Below are 17,348 nucleotides of genomic sequence, written 5' to 3'. Positions count from 1 at the left end.
TCCAAACTGAGAGAGGTTGTGGAAGAACTCTTTCCCAAGGACCATAAATGGAGGAAGAGAGAAGTAGTAGCCAGGGATATTCCCCTGTTCACGACAGATGAACTACATTTTGCATTGAAAAATAGACTAAAGCCATGGAAGGGGCCCAGTCCTGATGGCATAACTGCAAAAATATTAAAAGAACTGGTAGAGTATACTTGATGTTTTTAATAAAAGTCTTTACAGAGATATTTCCAAAAAAATTGGAAACTGGCACTTCTGGTATTTATTAGAAAAGAGGAAAAGGGGTTTAGGCCAATTGCACTCATCAATGCTCTGGGCAAACTGTTTGAGGCTTTGTTGGCTCAGCGATTAGAGATGGTTATTGAGAGAAGGACTCGCTTATCAGAAGGACAGTATGGATTCAGAAAGCAGTGATCTACGGTAGACGCGATAACAAGAGATATGGAGCAGGTAAATGCATCGTGACATAATAGAGAAATTCCGCTGAAAATTAAGGTAGATGTATGCAATGCATTTAATAGCATCTCTTGGAGTGCAATCTTGGATTCACTGGTTAAAAGAAAGGTACCACCCTACCTTATTGGTATGGTGCAACAGTACCTGATGGGGAGAGAAATATGCACATGGTTTCAAGAGAGTGAGAAGAGGTTGTCTTGGCCATAGAGCAGGGGGTACCCCATGGATCAATACTGGGCCCTCTGCTCTGGAATGAGGCCTATGATGATGTTCTGAGAAATAGGATGCCACAGGAAGTGGAACCAATGGTCTATGCGGACAACCTTGCCATTGTCATTGGTGCACAGAATGTGCAGGAGGTCAAGCGTTTGGTGGAAGTTGCCCTTGGCTCTCAGGTAAGAGCAATGATGGAAAAAAGTATGGTAGTATTTCCCCATAAATTGGAAATTACATTAATGGCTGGTAGGAGGCACTTACCGACATTTACAGTGGCATTGGAGGGAGTGGAGATGACTCCAACTTGGAGGGCAGATACCTCAGTGTTTGGCTCGATCAGATGAGGGAGTTCACCACCCATGTTGAGGAAGTCTGCAAGAAGGCAGAGAGGGTTATCTTGGTGATTGTCAGATTAATGACAAACGTCAGGGGCCCCAGAACCACTAAGAGGAGAATTATAGCCTCAACAGTCACATCTACGATGTACATGGCCCTGATCTGATGCAGTGCTCTTGGGATGAGACACAACCGACAGAGATTACACAGCATGTACCGATGCCTTGCGCTTAGGGTGGCACAGGCATATAGGGGTGTGTGTCTCGAGGTGGCACTCGTTATTGTGGAAATGCCTCCAGTAGACTTACTTGCAGAAGAACACCTAGCAAGATACCGGGGCATGGATCCAACAGAAGCAAGAAGTGTCTTATTGGATAAGTGGCAAGAAAGATGGGATGCTGCAGAACCAGTTGGTAAACCCACTTTTTGACTCCATGTATTAAAACATGGATTGGCAGGAGATACGAGGAGGTGGACTTCTGGACAGTCCAGTGGCTTACAGGTCATGGATTGTTCAGGGTCTACCTCCACTCTAGAGGGATTCGCAGATTGATGAGGTGCCAATACTGTGAAGGTGTTGACAGTGTGGTGCACACCTTCATGAGATGCCTGAGATGGGAAGCCAAAAGACTATTGGATTGACAGGTCATACCCAAAGAGGTGATGACAATTATGATAGGTTTGGATGCAGGCTTAAGACAATGCATGAGTTGGTTTCGAAAAGTGCTCACTAAAATGTTAAGAGAAGAAGCTAGAGCATAGGGTGGTAGCTGATCCAGAAGTGGCAGTGATTGGCAGCTCCCAGGAGTGATCAGCAGGTGTCGAACGAGATCGCCGTCGCTGGGTGCCCCCTGGGGGATGCTGATAACTCTCATGGAAGGACAGCACTGGTAGGCCTGCAGACACATACGGTGGTGATGCTATACCTTGGGTGGTTTCGCCAGCACATTGTGGGAGGGAGAGGGTTTTTAGTGTGTCCCTGCTTCGGCAGAAACCCCACACACACAGCAGTATGGGCTGCTAAGCATCTGGTTGCAGATTTTCTCTCCTGCAACACTAAACAAAAAAAAAGATGTAGTGAAGAGAGTTGGTTCCACCCCTTTGAAATTAGTTTTAAAAATGTCACCCCCCCTGAGAATGGTATACATCCTCATAAACAGAAGTACAATGCGACTGATAGCTGTTGAATAATAAATGTGGTAACTTTTCAAATGATCACCATTATATACGTACATTATGTGTACGTATATTTGTGATAATTTCATATATTGGTTTGACCATTACATAAATAAGAGAGCTGTAATGTTGCACTATCAATTGGATATATTAAATAAGGTTTCATCTTGTGCAACAAAAACTATGTTCATAAAAAAAGAATAATATGATGTTATAAACTAAATTAAAAAATAATATAATATAATTAAAAAAATTTGAATAAAAAAATGTTATGCTATATGGATTTGTCACCGGGTAATTTTCATGATTTATGTGATTTAATTTATACATTTAGTTGGTTTAAGTAATTTTCTTAAGTGATTATTTTGTTTTTCATTAGTTAGTAGAACTGTTAAAATTAAAAATGGTCATTTAACAATTATTGTTATTCTAATAAGAGAGAATCTGTATGTCTTATTTGATCAAATTATTTATTGAATTGCAATTATAAACAAATTGTGGGTTTTATCTTTATTGGAGTTATTATAGCTGTTTAATTCAGAAAGTGTTATACAATGTTTACAGTAAAAGCTTGTAAAACCTTAATAATGAGCTGTGGTAGAATAATTGATTCACACTTAAAATGAATCTTATGCTACGTGTTACCATTTTGTGCTGTACTTCCAGCTTCTTCCTCTAATAGATGTAAGTGAAAAATAATAAACAGAATTCGATTACAGATAAAGCAAGTCATTTGTAAATTATTTTAAGCTACATTTTTTTGTCAGCAGGTAATTATTGAAGAAAACAACTGTTACTTTGTTTTGATGGTTAAAATTTTTTTTTTGTTTATAAAATATAACACACTTTTTAATTTTGCTGTATCTATAGTGTGTTGAAGTTATCAGATATTTGTTTTTATTTTTACCAAACAGCTAAAGGTAAAACAATAGAAGTAACTCAGGAGATGTTTGCCCTAAGTTTTTGTAACATATTGGGTTCATGTTTTGGAGGTATGCCTGCATGCGGTGCTTTATCTAGAAGTGCTGTTAGTAATGCTAGTGGGGTACAATCACCGATAGCCAGCTTATATTCTGGTAATTATTTAAAAATTATGCTTATCCTTAAATTAATAGGAATGCTTCATATATTATCTAATTTGATAGATCAGTAATGTTATATTTATTAATAAAAATATTGTTATGATATAAAATATATCATGTAATTAGTTTTTTCTTGGAAAATTTATGTAACTTTCTTTCAGAAGAGCTAAATCTCAGAAGAACTTCAGGAAATCATGGGCATAGATCAAGTACTGATAATAAATATTTTTTACTTTGAAAAAGAACTTAATTAATTTCTCATAATTTTTTTCATTCATCTTATCTTAAAAAAATGGATGACTAAACAGGGCATTAGCCTGTTGTTGGCAGTACAAATAAATCATTTTTTGATGTTTTGTTCTCATTTTCATCCATCACTCATGGGTGATGTCAAAGAATGTGGAAGATAAATAGTGCAAAATTGAATGTACACAAAATATGCTGTGGGGTTACTTTGAAAGGCAGGATAACAATGAGGAAGTTAAGCAGATGGCAGAAGTGATAAAATATCTTATTGATATAGTATAAAAGTGACAGCTGGATGAAACGAGTGATTAGAGGGTTGGTTTAAAATAATATACAAGTAATAATATACAGTTAATTTATGGTTTTTACGTTTTCTCATTAGGAAAAGGAAGAAGGGTGCCACCAGAATGTGTTGATTGTGAACACAAGAATTCAAGTTCATTTTATCATCAAAGATTTAACCATGTATTAAATTTTCTACATTAAATGAAGATTTAATGTAATATTGTGTTGTAGAATTACATTCTTATCCATGATGATCTAGAAGTATGCTTATTTGACTCCCATTTTTATGGTTTCTCATGTAAATACTGTAAAGGAAAAAATTAAGATTTTTTTTTTTTAAATTGTTTTTAAATTTTAACAGACCTTGATTATTTTAGACCAAATGCATCTTAGTGTTTTGCATTTAAAAAAAAAAGATTTGTGTATGTTGCCATGGAATTTTGTCACCCTTGTACACTTATGCTCACCAATTTCATTCAAATTTTGTATGTGATATTAAAAGAGTCATCCTCTCTTGTATCATTTTATTGTTTTAATCTAAATTGTTGGGCCCAACCAAAAGCAATATCTTTTAAGTTTCTATAAAGTAGGCCAAGAAAAAATCAGTTTTAAATAATATTAATTAAATTACAGACTGTTATTGTAATACTAAGTAATAACCATTATCCCTCTACCCATGAATGAAGCTAATTGTTGACTGATATTCAGAACATTTTTTACATTACATCCGTAATGTATATTATCATCTAGGTAATTCATTGGTTAATAAAGTATTTTCAGTATGAAGGAAATAGATCATACCATTTCTATTAGCATACCTAGTTTTCTTCTCATTACTTTATCACATTAGTGCTTACCAGGTTAACTTTGTTTAAAGTAATTTCTTAGTAGATGTGTATTTTTTAATGTCTGCGGATTTTTTTATAGATTACAACATGTAATATTGGGAAACAATTAATTTTTATGGATAATTTTGTGTTACAAAATGTAAGTAACAAAATTTTATATTTTACTTTTCTTCAGTTAGTGCCATATTGTTTTTATGACCAAGTAGTAAACATTTAATATGCTTAATAAATTGATTTAATAATAATAATAATTGTGATTAATGATTGAAAAATATGAATATTATATTTAAATAGTTTTTATTCTTTCTTTTTAGGAACAATTGTTCTTCTAGCAGTTTCTTTCTTATCACCATATTTTTGTCTTATACCACGTGCCACACTTGCAGCAGTTCTTATTTGTGCAATTATATTTCTTATAGAATGGGAAATATTAATACCTCTTTGGAAAACATCTAGTAAGTCTTGGTTTTTTAAAATTAAGTTATTTGAGCATTTTTGAAACAGATGTATTTAAACTATATCTGTAAATAATACACAGAAAGTCTTTGTATCAACATTTTCTTATGATAAACATAGTTACAGAGGAATTTAATTACTGCCAATTATAATGTTATAATATCATTAAAAATAATAACATAATATTAAAAAAAAAAAAAATACAAAAAATATATTACATTACATTATTGTAATATTAAAAAATATTATGAATATTCATTACATCAATTTTATAAAAAAAAATAAAAATATAAATACAAAATGTTGTATTAGCATCCATGTTTATTAGCATTTACAGTTCATTAGTGCAATTGCATCTACACATTAATCTGAGATTTTTCAAAAAAAATTTAAATCAAATCTAAAATATGAGTAATTTGTGAAGATCATATGGTTTCTTTTAATATTGTAACATAATACTTTTTGTTAACCAGATATAAACAGTCATAAAAAAATAGATTTTACTCTGAAATGTAGTAAATGATCTGATAAAATCCTGAATTTCCAGTTTTTCAGTTCAAAACGAAACTCAATGTAAGGTGATAAGGGTGTAAGTACAACAGGAATACTCACTGATGAAGGCTACCTTCATGTGTCTGAAGTAATTTTATTAAATTTTTGTTTAATTTGTGATTTATCTGTTATGGTCTGTTAAAAAATAAAATAAAATAAATTAAATTAATTAAAATAAATAATCAATTTATGTAATTTAATGACAGATCATTCTGAACAGTAAGATTTTCAATTAATTTTAGGTCATAATTTTATAGAATAATGGGAGTTCTTAAAATTAAATTGTGGAATAAATTTTTGTGGAATGTTGAGATAATTAACCTATGTAGCTTACTGATTTAAAATTAAAATAACATCTTTAGAGAACTTTTATGGATAGTACCATGTCTTGAGAAAATTTAATAATTTTCTTTTCTCCATTTAAGCCATTTATAACAGTATTTAAATAGGTAAAAAATATATACTATTACAAAAATATAAATAAAAATGAATACTTGAAAAGTATTGTTGCATATTATATTATTTTTTTCAGAAAAAGATTTTATTATCATGTTGGTAACATACTTTTTGTGCATAATTCTTGGTGTAGAAATTGGATTATTGTCTGGAATTATGTTAAGTTTATTACATCTCATCTATCTTTGGGCTTATCCTAAAATTACTTCAGAAGTTTGTGTAGTAAGTATATTTTTTTAACAACTAAATATTTTTCATTTATTTTGTTAGTTAACATTTAGGAGTGATACTAAGTACAGTTTCAATGCAATGTGGAAGAGTATAATCATAATCCTATGAAAGTAATGAAGATAAATAAATACAAGCAAGCATTGATGAATCTAGTGATAATCCAGTTTTCCTCAGATGATGAAATTGATCTGACTGGTCAATAAATGATGAGTAATATAAATTTTACTGCACATTTCTTCAATGAATTACTCATATTTAGTTTGTACAAAAGCAATTCATTGTTTTATAATATTGATAATTGTTATGATGAGATATAACTTTCTTATATAAATCTCATCCAGCTATTATTTTTTGATCGTGTATACTTCTGAGGGTAAAAGGAACAGATCCCTACAAGTTTAACTTGTTAGTGCTACCTAGATTTTGTGTAATTGATGTTGATTGAATTAGTCACTTCCAAATCATCATTTGACTGATGTTAGAACATATAATCCAGTTATATTATCAGATTATGGTATTAATCATTTTAAAAATTGTGTTACATTTATAGGTATTATCAAATATTTCTTCTATGTTACTAATAAGAGTACATGTATTTTTTATTTAATTGTAATATATACCGGTCAGGCCTTAGATCAAATTTCAGATTTTATGTATGAATACCTTGATAAAACTAAACCAATTATAACAACTTTCCTTGATCTTATGCTAAGGCTATCGACATAGGCTTAGACATCACCAAAAACGTTTTAAAAGACTATATGTTTATGGTATATGGCTAAGCTCATGCTGCTATTGTCATATTTGGAAAATAGACTCCAATCAGTGAATATAAAATAAAAAAAACTATAAGTGATTTTCAAATATTCAATATTGGGATCCAACATCAATTCTGATTGATGTTGATAGGACCTATTTTGTTTTTGGTATATATCAACAACCTTTTAGATCTTCTACCTGAAGAATGTATTATAACATTTACTGATGATATTGTCTTGTTATCTTCTGTTCTGAAGACAAATTGGGTACAAACATATAGTGAAATGGAACATTCCTTAAAAATAGATGCTGATTGATGTAAAGACAGCTTACTATCTCTGACAGTATATATAGTGTTTATAAATTAAGTAAACATAAATTCGTTTTCTTTAAAAACAAACGAACAAAAATTAGAACAAGTGACTAGTACAAGTTGATGTGCAATATGCATGTGAAATGAAACCAGCGTTTTGAAAAACACAAAAATTAAGATTTTCACTTTATATTTTTATAAAATTGACTAAATTTTTAAATATTAAGATTTAATTATCCATATATTATGGATTGTTTAATAGTAGAGCAAACTGTGGGATTATGGCACAGGGATCAACATATAAAAATGCACTTATTCTCTTTTTAAGTTTACAAAATCGACTTGTTATATTAATATGGAAAAATACAAAACAAACATACAAAACCACTCAATCTACACCAAATTTATATTTTATCAGTTCTTATGTATAACTAAGAACAGTTACAAAATAGATATAAAAATTCAAACAGTAATTCAAGACAAAAATCACTGGTATTACCAAAAGTAAACTTAATATAGGTAAAAAACGCATACAGTGCCATAATCTTTTATAAAAATTTCTAGAAACTCTTAAGAATTTGAATACAAAAAATGAAACTGTTAAGACCAAATTAAAACAATAATTTATGGATGAAGCTTTTACATAATGAATATAAAGAAAATGAATAGAAAGAAAATGAGTTTTCATAACGTAAAGAAAATAAAAACAAATAAGGTTTTTGATTTTCACAAAATTTTCAATTTGTTTTTTGATTTTACAAAAATCAAAAAACATATTTTGTTTTCATTTTTGCAAACCTTGCTGTAAGCCTCCGACAGACCTCCAAATGTCTCAACTTCTGATCTGCGGTCAAAAGGCGAGGGACTCATCTGGCACACACTTTATGAACTGTAGGTCGTTTATGATGATCACTTGACAGCTCCCATAACTTATTTCGACCTGTTCTGCAATTTCAAATACTCTTACCTGTCGATCGTCTTCAAGAATGTCTTAAATTGTGCAAATGTTTTCATTTGTAATGCTGGTTCGAGAATGGCAATTGTGTTCCTAATTTTCCACTTGTTCTCATCCTTCCTTGAACTCTTTATGCCAGGCAAACATACAAGTCCTTTACAATGTTTGGTGTCTGAACTGCACAGTCAATCTCTGGAAAATTTCTGTTGTTTGAACTCCTTCACGAGCAAGAAATTTTATAATTATGCGTTGTGCAGTGGAGGGGTGCATCTGTTGCTCCAATATCATGAGTGTTACTGAGAAACTGGTTGGGAGTGTTGAATGGCCAGCTCTCCCATTCCTAATGACCCTACCAAAGCATACTAGAAGTATGGATCCAGTCCTACTAACCATAGACGCTCAGGAACAAAAATCCCATTTATATTTGATTTACCCACGTAATAATTTTTAAACTGTATAATTTTTACGGATGAAGCTACTTTTCACCTTAATGGATGTGTTAATTCACACAGATTGTACGCAATTCACAAATATGGTTTTTAATATTATTTTTCATTTCTTATTTCTGTGTTTTTAATGGTAATATATGCCATGAACAAGTTGTTTTTTTTGTTATAGTATCTATTATGTTTTCCACAAATAAAGGTAAATTTTTGTAGTACATTTTTATTATTTATTGTTATCACTATAGTTATTGATAGCCACAGTGAAATTTAATAAATTTACTCATTCGTTTATTTTTTTGATTTAATAAGTATTGCACTGAATTCTCACATTAATATAATAAAATTAAATAAAATCTGTATTGGAGTGGTGGGCAAAAGGCAAAAAAGTAGAGTTGGCTTTACTGTAAGAAGTTAAAGGAGTACATAGAGAGGATGGAGGCAGTAGATGATAGAATCATAAGGCTAAGGATTGGAGGTAAGACCCAGGATATCATACAAGTGTATGCACCACAGGTGGGATGTGTTGAAAAAAATATAAGACAATTCTTAGAGAAACTGGAAAGTTGCATAGCTGCATGGAGGATAAGAAAACAGTAATAATAGGAAATATGATTGCACAGGTGGAAAAAGACAAAATGGGAAATAGAGGAGGTACTGAGACCACATGGATATGGAGGAAGAAATGGGGAAGATGAAATAATGATACAGTTTTGTGATCATAATAATGCAGTAAATCATGGTTTAATAAGAAGAACGGAATGAAAGTTACGAGGTACAGATGCGGAGAGATTGACTACGTGTTCATGGAGAGAGATAAGGAGGAACTGATAGATGTGAGGGTGGTGAATGAAGAAATAGTGTTTAGAGGAGACCATAGTTGGTAATGGCTAAGTTTAGATTTGGGAAAATTCTTACTGTGAAGGTTATGAGGGAAAGAAAAGTTAAAATGTGGAAGTTGAAAGAAAACAAGAAAAGGGAAGAGTTTGAAGAAAGAATAGAGGAGTTTACCTAAATAAGAAATAAAAGAGATGGAGGAAGTGTAGGAGTGCTTCAAGAATGCCATGTTGGATATAGCAGAGCAGGTATCTGGTAGAACCAGTGGGATAAGAAAAGCAAAGAAATAACGTGGTGGAATGATGATGTAAGGATGGCAGTTGAAAAGAAGATAGCATGGAAGACTTGGAAACAAAGCCATAAGAATGAAAACAGGAATAATATAGGAAAGTAAAAAGAGAATGTAAGAAAGTTGTAAGCAGAGAGAAGAACAAATTTTGGAAAGAGTTCACAGAAGAGCTAGAAAAGGACTCACAAAGGGAATAAGAAAATGCTGTTTTGTGTCACTAAAAGTCAAAGAAAAGGGAGAGAAAATACAAGGTTTATTAATAACAATCTATGACATGTAATGGTAAGGAAGGAAGAAACATTTTGTAGATGAAAAGAATATTTTAGTTAATACTTAAATCCAAATCAACTGTGAGGAAGAAGGGAGGAAAGTACAGAACATGAGCGAGGAGACTGAGGGAAGAAGAGGGATGTTACATAACAATGAAGGAGATAGAAGATGCTTTAAGAAGAATGAAAGGAAGCAGGGCACCAGGAACTGATTGATTGATTGATGAGGTAAGCACCACTGGATGTTGAAGGCTGCAGAAGTTGTTGGTTTACAGTGGCTGTCCAGACTGTTTAGAAGCATATGGAAAATGAAGGTGGTTCGAGAAGGCTGGAAAAAGGGAGTAATAACCTCCATATTTAAAAAAAAGGACAAGGTATTATGCAGTAATTATAAATTTACTGCACTACTTCCACACATGGCAAAACTATTTTAAAGGTTATTCGAAAACCCCATCAGAATGAAGATGGAAGGGGGGTTGTGAGAGGAACAGATATGATTCAGATATGGTAGATCCATTACAGATGCAATATTTGGGCTGAAACAAGTAAGTGAAAAGAGTGGGATAATAGTGTTTCTGGACATAGTAAAAGCATATGATAATGTGGTTAGGGAAATTGTATGGCAGGTGCTAGAAGAAAGAAATGTGAATAAAGCGGACATCCAGATGGTTAAAATTACGTGTGATGTGAGCAAGAGTTGCACCAGGACAAGATTGGGAAAGACAAATCTGTTTGAGATAGAGAATGGATTGAGACAAGTAAGTGTGATATCTCAATTTTTGTTTATAATAACTACTGATGGAATCTTCAAGAAAGTTAAATAGCAGTAGGAATGAGCAACCTGTTATTTGCAGATGACCTGGTTATATGCAATAAATGTGTGGAATAAAGAAATTCAGAAATGTGGAATGCAGTTTAATGTTGAGAAGAGTTAAGTGATTGTGCAAGATAGAAAAAGGGAAATTCAATCGACATAACTATGAATGATTGAAAAATAGAAAGGGTGAAAGAGTTTACTTATCTGGAAACATTTTTTATGAGGATGAGAGAATGGTTAAAGAAATAAGTACAGAAGTACAGAAGGCAAGTGAATTTTATCAGAGTATAAGAAGTCTGGCGTGGATCAAGGAGGTACTGTTGCATGTAACAGAGTTATGTATAAAGCAAAGTTGTACTAATTCTTTCCTATGTGGCAGAAACCGGGATAGGTGGCAGAAAGATGAGGATTGAGTACAGGCAGCAAATGAAACTGGAAGAGAAGCATGATAGAGAAGACAAGAAGGGATAGGGTAAAGAGCAGTATGATTAGAAAGGAACTGAAATTGGGAAGGCTTGTCAAGTCAACTTGACAAGATTAAAGTCAACTTGGGAAGATTAAAGCTCATATGGTTTGGACAAATCGAAAGGATGGATGAGGAAAGATTACCAAATAGGATACTGCATGCAGAGGAAATAAGTAGAAGACCAAGGGATAGTCCAAGAATGAAATTATAAATACAATGATGGAGGAAGTACACAAGAGAGGGAATGTGACAAGAATAATGAAAAAGAGGTGGTTCATGATCAAGGCAGATGGAGAAATTTTGTAGAAGGCCCAACCCGAAGAAACGTGGATTAAAGGGGATTGAAAATAATTTTCTTACCTAACCCAGTGGTTGGTTTTATTTTAGCATTTTCATTAATTTTGGGATCTATGAGTATAGGTCAGACCTTGCCAGTTCATACGTATAAAGCTAGGATCTGTATAACGACTCGATCCCTGTTGTGATTTGTTTAGAGGCTTTCTATGGACTAATCAGAAACTTTGTTTGTAGCACTCCAGAACCCTGGTTAAAATCCAATTAAAAAGTTACTTTTAATTGAATTTGAATATAAGATAGGAAACATTTATAATTGGAGTTTAATTAATGGTACTGTCTTTTTAAAATTGATACTTTTTAAAAGATTACATGAACTAACTACTGTACTGCAATTTGGCTTACAGACTTGTGAGAAAAAATATTCTGAAAAATAGTTTTTAGGGATAGAAAGTGGTGACTTGTGGATTATAAAACCATTGTTATAATACATTTATAGTCAACATTTATTTGTTGGTCTAGTTACGTAAATTTATTACAATTTATTGCAGACTTGGTAACAGATATAAAATATAAATTCTTAACAATAATAATAATAATAATAATAATAATAATAATAATAATAATAATAATCTCTTGATAAGAATTATAAAATAAATTAATATTTTAGGTTTGCAATGGTCAAAAATATGTATTATTGCATCTAGACAAAGGGCTTTATTTCCCTAGTTTGGGTCGACTTCGTAACACGATTTTAGAACTGCGGCTTAAAGAACAAGTGAACATTGTTGTTATTGATTGTACCTATTTTTCTGGCATGGATTTTACTGCAACTAAGGTAAGTTTTGATTACAAATAAAATATTACTTAAAGAGTCTAGTGTATTTATTTACACTACTTAAAATTAAACTTTAAAATGATTCAGTGAACAAGTTTTATAAGTAAAGAGTTTTTTTTCTTATTTCAGAATGTTGTCAGTTGCTTTTGACCTGCAGTGATTGGCTGCAAGAGCAAGTGAAAGCATTTTGAAGTTATTAAAACCATTTTATGATTAAAATAGTTATTCATTCAAAAGTTCATAATTTTAAATAATTTTCGTTGCTGGTCATCTTTACAAAAACACAACAAATTTTATTTAGATGTATCAAAGAATAAAGTAGTTGAAAATAAAAATAAAAATTTCATGTTAACAGAAAAAAGGATAAGTAAAAACAAAAAAAAAAAATCTATTAATATGAGTAGGTTAAATTGGTATCTACAGATGAAAAATAATCCCTTTTAAGTATGTACAACTTTGTTGCTAGTACTTTGCATCTATATTATCCTGTGAATCCTTCTTTTCTATCAACATTACATCTTCATTTTATCCGGTCTAATTCTATTCAATTCTACTATTTATCATTACCATTAGTTCTTTTTTTTTAATTTATCCATTTTCATAGTTCACTTAATATTTTATTCTAGTAAGATCTTTTTCTGCATAATTTTAAGAATGGATAAGATTGTTTCTTTAGGACTATGTGGATGGAACTGCCTTAGAATAGAACGCCAATATCCCTACCATAAACAAAAGATTAGTCTATACTAGTTCAATATCAATTATTTAGCGTTTCCTCTTCAGTAGTAAGAAAATCAAATTTAAGTTAATATTTATAAGTGTGATAACCTAACATACAGATTTATGAAATTTAACATAATTTTTAGATTCAATTGTTGCTGGGTAGTACTCATGACTTTGAACTATTTTTATTTAATGTGTTTGTTAATTAATTTTGAATTTACCCTTTTATAATTTATTTATCCTTTATAACTCCAATTACAAAAAGAAGAAAAAAATAGCAGCTGGGATACATTGAACTTACCAGCATTAATTTTAATGAAAATAAAAATAGTCACATTAAATTATACCAATAACTATTAAGTGAATTAGCTTTAAAATATTTAAACTATGAATGGTAAAAACTATTACATAGTCAAACATTTTGTGATCTAAATATGGTATGAATAATTTATTTGGTGTGCAGTAAACTACCACTACTGTCACCTTAAAGAAAATAAAATTAAGCATACAGTATTATTAAACTGATAATCTGTATTTACTAGTATTAATTTCTTGGAAATATATTTACAAGTTGTAATTAAATTATCACAAGTAATCACTGCAATATAACTTATTATGATATGTGTATATTAGTAGGCAAGAAATGAGAAATGGTTTTCAAATGACTCCCACACTGCTGTTCTTAACCAAACTGCCCAGAAAGAGAAACATTGCTGTCAATTTCTACATCATAAAAATTCTAAGACTGGGCTCTTGTACTAATCAGGAACTTTATCTCCTGCCAGTTGGAGATACATACATTTAAGTATGTATCAAGTAAAGTTGGGTCTCCTAATTTGTACTAAATATAAGTATCCTAAATTAATGATTTGCTATGTGTTTAAAATTCACTGTGTGCGCATATCATGTGTGCATATTTGTTTTGTTAGTGTGGATTTATATTAATTACCATTACATATATAACCAACATCTTTTACATGTTTTAATTTTGTTAAAAAGCGGCTCAATGAACCTTAATTTTTTGTAATTTATTTTAGGTATTTTATTTAATTGAATGTAACATAACTTCTTACCTGCCATTTCTCTTTGAAACAATCTTTTATTTGGTTTCTTTTTGTGAACATAAATGAAAAAGTAAATAAATTAATCACTTAGAAACATAAGTATGCTAGAATTCAAGCTACTCATCAGGTATACGTGATCAAGGTATACAACTGCCTATAGTACTGAATTAAGTAGGCAGCACTAGATGTCTGAAGACTTTCTGGAACAAAAGAATCAGTTATTTTAAATTAAAAATTGATCTTATATTTATGATATATAAACTACTTGATTTATTGAAAATTGTTTTAATTTTTTTATTTTTTATACATGAAAACCTACCTCCTTCTAAGCAGAAGCAATGTATATATTGTGTTGTTTTTCAATATTAATTTATTGTGCTACAGTATATATCTCAGACATTCTTATGGTTCTAACACATATAAAGCATCTGAGGTATAAGAAACATTAGTCAAGGTAGTTTTCTCTGAGAGTGATGATGTTTAGTATACCGGCCAGTCTTTGGGTGAACAAGTGAAGGTTCAATTGTAAATCTGAATATCTGCATCTTGGTGGACTTGGCATACTGATGAGGAGCAGTATGTTTGGCACAGTTGAGAAGGCAGCAGGAAACCACTTCTTACTGTTCTTAGTAAGTCTAGGATGTTTGTTACCCTCAGATTAGCTACGCCACTTCCAATAGGAACTTTTATCAAATTTTGAGTTAAAAACATTTAGGAATAATTCTAATCATTTTTAATTATGTTAAAAATGCTGTCTTATTTATTTTTTAATTGGAGGGTTTTTCATTAAACTATGTGATTCCACTTTCTCGTTTATGTGTTAATCGTTTAATTTTAACACATGTGGGAACTTCCTACAACAATCTTATTATTTTTTTCTTGTATTTTTTTTTATAGGAACTATGTTTACTGATTGCTGAGGTTAATGAAGATGGAGGTAGACTGTTATTACTAAATGCCAATCCTCAGTTTATAAAACTATTTAATACTGCTGAACATTGTAAGATGCCATTAGATTATAGTTTCAGCAGCAAGGATGAAATTGAAGTTTCTATATGTAAGTTAAAAAGTGTTTTTGTTTTTAATGAAAAATTCTAGTTTTTAAATGTTTATAATTGCAGTATCTTCTTAGAACGAAACATTTTTACTGTTTTATAAAAAAATTATTATTATTATTCTCTTTTTTTTAAATGTAAGTTTAGATTAATCATGAAACAATTGAAGATGGAATATTAAAAATAATTTTAGTTGTTAATGTTAAGAGTACAAATTTTGTATGGAATAATCTGTAATCTCCGAGACGAATTATGAGTACAAAGCAGCATATTACATGTACAAACAAAATATATATTTTTATATTCATTGAAACTCCAAAACAGGAAATGAGTAATAAACCCATCTAAATGATATTAAGCATTGGAAAAAAGAATAAGATATTTTGACAAAAATCAGAAATCTATGAAACAGCGCACATTACTAATTTATCATACCAAAATCCCAAAGAATTTCTCCATAAAAATAAAAGAGGTTCTGCACAATTTCTAGGCCTAAAATGAAATAAAAAATTAATCGATTTTACTCACCCTGACAGTTTTTTATCAACAAAAAACAATTAGCCAAACAAAAGGTATTGTTTAAAATATTGACTATGTATATACACAGATTATTTATAAATTAGTAACTAAAATAACCTTTAATAATGAAGAATGTAAATATCTTACAGAATTGTTGATACATCACTGAATACAGTAATCTTCAAGTTTCATTCCCACCTATCACCGTCAGTTCGGCGTATGTAAATGAGTAATTACATATCATGGAGTCATATACTGGTGTAGAGCATGCTCATTGTTGTTTATGGTTTCACTAATCCAAATTGGCTAATATCAACTGCAACCTATAACCTCTTTCAATAATTAAAGTTGAATCAGAAATCATAATAAAAATTTGCTAAATGTAACTCAAAAACAAGGAATTTCTTAACCAGTGTTTGTATGAACCTTCTTCATATTCTAATTAAAGCAATATGCTTGTAAAATTTAGCTGGAATTTCCTGGAACACTCCTAGTACTTGTCTTAATGCCTGCATACTTGTTTTAATGGTTATATGTGTTAACACATATACATGAAATGGTTGTACTATTGTTAGTTTTTCTAATTTAATTTTCCTTATTGTTTTAAGTACAGTGTGTTTCAAAATGAATATTAGGGTTTTAAAGTTATATAATATTTATTAATGTTTACTTAAAAATTTATAAATTATACATGTAATGAAAGAGCTACTCAAACAATTTTTTCTGTAAGTGTTCAGTGTAAGCACCGTTTGTCACACAGCGCACATCCAACCGATAGGAGAGTTCATCCCATATTTTAATCAACAAGTCTGGATTAATTGACTCAACAGCTGCTTCTATCCTGTGGCAGGATAGCTGGTAACAATGGCATATACACTTGATCCTTTATAAACCCCCCAAAAAAAAAATCACACAGGATCAGACTGCGTGAACATGGAGGCCATGGCAAACAAGCCCTGTCGTCTAGTCCCAGGCGACAAATTCAGCAGTCTGGGAGAATTTCATTCAAGCAATTGCATACACAGCATTATGCCAGTGAGGAGGTGCACCATCTTGTTGCCAAATTAAGTTCTGTGGTTAGTATTGCAGTTGAGGAAAGAGTCACAGTCAAGATAGTTCATTCTAAACACATTGGCTTCTGTGAAAAAGAACAACCCGTAAACTTGCTCAGGATATGCCACTAAAAACATTTAGTTTTGGGGAGTCTTGTTCACACTGCAATATTTCATGAAGATTTTCTGATCTTCAGCTATGCACATTATGAGTGTTTACTTTTTCCATTAACATGAAATGTTGATTCGTTACTGAATATGCTAAGATAAAGAAAGTTTTCATCTTCACAGTGCATCATTTCATTAAGCCAG

General features: G+C 31.1%; 1 protein-coding gene across 1 annotated transcript in view; it reads left to right on the top strand.

Moving 5' to 3' along the window:
- LOC142330436 (sodium-independent sulfate anion transporter-like) overlaps positions 1–17,348 on the top strand; it is a 48,089-nt gene that overhangs the window by 14,452 nt on the left and 16,289 nt on the right. Inside the window, exons 6-10 of the mRNA XM_075375672.1 lie at positions 3,102–3,263; positions 4,963–5,103; positions 6,189–6,334; positions 12,456–12,623; positions 15,308–15,467. Coding sequence (XP_075231787.1) covers positions 3,102–3,263; positions 4,963–5,103; positions 6,189–6,334; positions 12,456–12,623; positions 15,308–15,467 — 777 coding nt within the window. The remainder of the gene's footprint in view (positions 1–3,101; positions 3,264–4,962; positions 5,104–6,188; positions 6,335–12,455; positions 12,624–15,307; positions 15,468–17,348) is intronic.

This window comes from Lycorma delicatula, chromosome 9 (genome assembly GCF_047948215.1).
Source record: "Lycorma delicatula isolate Av1 chromosome 9, ASM4794821v1, whole genome shotgun sequence".
Taxonomy (NCBI): Eukaryota; Metazoa; Arthropoda; class Insecta; order Hemiptera; family Fulgoridae; genus Lycorma; species Lycorma delicatula.
Note: the sequence above shows the minus strand (reverse complement) of the source record. Positions and strands in the feature narration are given on the sequence as shown.